The sequence below is a fragment of the Ostrinia furnacalis genome, unplaced genomic scaffold (genome assembly GCF_004193835.3).
Source record: "Ostrinia furnacalis isolate ACB-3 unplaced genomic scaffold, ASM419383v2 OfSCF6314, whole genome shotgun sequence".
In the NCBI taxonomy this organism is placed as follows: Eukaryota; Metazoa; Arthropoda; class Insecta; order Lepidoptera; family Crambidae; genus Ostrinia; species Ostrinia furnacalis.
Window position 1 is genome coordinate 1 of NW_021136553.1, and position 3,649 is coordinate 3,649.

The window sequence follows — 3,649 nt, forward strand, 5'->3', positions numbered from 1 at the left end:
TATTATTTGTTGGGCTTTTTTGTGTATTTTATGTATTTTTTTAGTATTGCCTGTTATTTAGCATTATTACTGTTTTTATTTTATCAGGATATACCGCTTAGTTTAAAAGTTATTACGTTTTCTTTACAATAAGTAATTGGAAGAAAAAAAATTCTTTAAAAAATTTAAAAAAATCTCAAAAAAAATTTGACCTCTTTTTTGTCGATAAAAATAGGTCTAGTTTCATCTATTTTCATATGTACACTTTAACGTGACTCACACTGTATATAAAAGAAAGTCGTGTTATGTTAGCGACGTCAAGAATAGTCGAGATTAATGTTGGCAGCATCATGTCAAATAGTGCAAATTAGCTAATTAATCTGTTTCGTAATTAAGAAAATGAACATGAAATTTTCGCCAAAAAGGCAATACCGTAGCGAAAACCATCAGGCTCTCTCGCTTACTCACTCGGTAGGCCTCTTTCTTGCATTGTCTGATCTCTCACTTCCACAAAATAGCTTCTCTTTCACACTTTTCTGGAAAATCTGGAATGTTCAGGAAAAAAATAGAGAAGAAACGAGTCGGAAATATCGGACCTCTCGCTTCGAACATTCTAGAGCGTGAGATAGCAATATGTTTTGTCCTTGTCTTGCACGGATGGTCCGTTGCGCGAGGCAATACCGTAAAGAGAGCCGTTTTAGGTTTTTTGTCAATAACTTCGCCAATTTTGGGAATTTTGAAATATTGACCTTTCTACACTTGTGATAGAAACGAAATATCAAAGCCGTAACACGAACAAGTCTACCGAGTGAAGAAAAACGTGAAATAATTTCTACGTCCTCGTTTGGAGTAGAAGTACTCGAACACAACACAACATTACGCTTTTCTTCATCAGTAGGAAGAACAGGCTTTGGAACAGGCCACATACTTTCATCCTCGCTCAACCAGCGAGGCCCATGAAACCACATCTCATGGTGCAAGAAAGCAGCGGGTAACATGCCGCGCGAAGCAGCGTCCGCGGGGTTGTCGGCCGACGGGACGTGCCGCCAACAATCCGCGGGGACAATATTCAATATCTCCGTAGTACGGTTTGAAACAAATGTTTTCCATTCATGGGGCGGTGAACGCAACCATGCTAAAACAATACTTGAATCCGACCAAGTATAAATTTGATCACTTTGTATTTTATCACTATAATTTTGTAACACCTTTTTAATAAGTTGTGATAACAAAACACCTCCCATCAGTTCGAGACGGGGAATAGATACGCGACGCGTAGGCGCGACGCGTGTTTTCGCTAACAATAAGGACACGCACACACTACCATCCTCGCGCTGCGCGCGGAGATAAACACATGCTGCGTATGCCTTTTCGGAGGCGTCTGAAAAGCCGTGAAGCTGTAATTTACAATTTTGAGGGAAAACATGACGCGGAAAGCTAACTTTAGATAATAGTGGGAGCTGACTTGTAAAGCTAGCCCACGAATCGACTATGTCTTGTGGTGGGGTTTCGTCCCAGTCCACAGAAGAAATCCACAATAATTGAATTAAATGTTTTGCAAATAAAGTCACTGGAGATAAAAGACCGAGAGGGTCGTAAATACGTGCAATTTCTGAAAGAATGGACCTCTTTGTACATTTTTCAGAGTAACTTTTCACACTGAAACCAAAAGTATCTAAGTTCGGGTCCCACTGCATACCTAGGACCTTAGTGGATGAGTCATTCTCCATGTGTGCGAAGGGCACACTTTCGCACCGCTCACCATGAGAAACTGTCGGCTGAGAACCGAGAAGTAAGGCGGGAGAATTACTATGCCACTTGTGCAACTCAAAACCTGCGGATTGACAAATACCTATCAACTCTTGTTGTAGGGCGAGAGCCCGTGACTCATCACTTTCACCTGATACGACATCGTCTACAAATACGTCGCGCATGAGGACCTGCGATGCGCGCGGGAAGCGTGCGGCCTCGTCATGAGCGAGCTGCTGAATGGTGCGAAGAGCAAGATAGGGCGATGAGCTAACTCCAAAGGTCACAGTGCAAAGTCTGTAATCGCGTAGGGGCTCCTCGGGCGAGGTGCGCCACACTATACGCTGAAAATCCCTATCCGATTCACGAATCATAATGTTACGATACATTTGTTTGATATCAGCTGTGAAAGCAATTAAATGAATGCGAAATTTTAATAACACATCAACAATATCTAAATGAAGCTTTGGACCAATTAACAAATTGTCGTTTAGAGAAAAACCGTTTGTAGTCTTAGAGCTTGCGTCGTAAACTACTCTGGTTTTGGTGGTTTCACTAGATTCTTTGACCACGGCGTGGTGCGGTATATAATAGTTACCACCTGCAGCTGCTGGACTATCGACGGGCTCCATGTGGCCGAGCTCTAAGTACTCCTGGAGGCACGCGTGATAATCATGTTTGAGCTGCGAATTGCGCTCGAGTTTGTACTCTAATTTACGAAATCTAGAAATAGCAATATCCCGCGACATTAGAGAACGACTACGCCAGTGAGCTGATGGACCCCGCGACCACCACTGATAGGACGTGGTACTTACCTCACTTCGGGGTCGACAACCCCAACAAAGGGAAGCTCCGCCTGGTCTTCGACGCCGCCTGCAAAGTAAACGGTAACTCGCTTAATGACTACTTACTTACCGGGCCGGACCTGCTATCATCGCTGCTGGGTATTATACTGCGCTTTAGAGAGAACTCCATCGCAGTAACAGGTGATATCAGGGACATGTTTTTGAGGATCAAAATTCACGCCGAGGATCAGGATGCTCTCAGGTTCTTGTGGAGGGACAGTCCCACAGAACCTATGAAAACGTATGTAATGACGTCACTCATTTTTGGCGCCAACTGTTCGCCATTTATAGCTCAGTTTATAAAAAACAAAAACGCGCTGCGGCTCGCTTCGCAGTACCCGGCCGCTGCTATCGATGCAATTTGTAAGTCACACTACATGGATGACTATATTGATAGCATAGACGACGAGGCGTCAGCGGTCGAAATGGTAAAAAATGTATCTGACATCCACAGGGCCGGCGGCTTTGAAATAAGAAACTGGACGAGCAACAGCGTCGCCGTCTTGAATAGCGTGCCAAAAGAGACCCTAGGCTCAGCTGCGGTTAAGTTGCCCCCAGGATTTAAAGTATCGATATCTTATCGACTCCATTTTATCTTTCTTCTCTCTAATTGCTTTTTTCAAAGTGTGCGTCCCGTCACGCGGCCATTGATTGGCCATAAGGCATGCCTTCTGGCCAATCACAGCACTTTTAAGCCGGTTGCACATGTTGTCGTAGACTCTCAGTCGCTTTGTTTTTACACAGTTGAATGTGTGTGTGGGAGCTGTGGTGGGGGAAATGTGGGGACACTGGTTCTCGTTGTAGTTACGCGCGACTTCATATCTATTCTCTTTCTATGATCTGAGCTTGGCACAGACTCCTAAAGTATTAATCATGGTATACAGTGTGTCTCGATAAAGTGCACATAATATGGAAATATTTTTATTTTATCAGGACATACCTCTTAGTTTAAAAGTTTTTAACCTTTTCTTTACAATAAGTAATTGAAATAAAAAGAAATCTATAAAATATTTTAAATAAATCTCAAAAAAATTTTGACCACTTTTTTTTTGTCTATAAAAATAGGTCTAGTTTCA

The 3,649-nt window shown here is 42.7% G+C and overlaps 1 protein-coding gene across 1 annotated transcript; it reads right to left on the bottom strand.

Annotated features, from left to right (window-relative positions):
* Window positions 1-447: 447 nt before the first annotated feature.
* LOC114362274 (uncharacterized) lies at window positions 448-2,477 on the bottom strand (the record flags this gene model as incomplete). Its single annotated transcript, XM_028317590.1, has 2 exons — window positions 816-2,477; window positions 448-524 (listed from the first exon to the last, which is right to left on the bottom strand). Coding segments are annotated over exons 1-2 (1,739 nt in total), but the record flags the coding sequence as incomplete, so codon positions are not given.
* Between the last annotated feature and the right edge of the window lie 1,172 nt (window positions 2,478-3,649).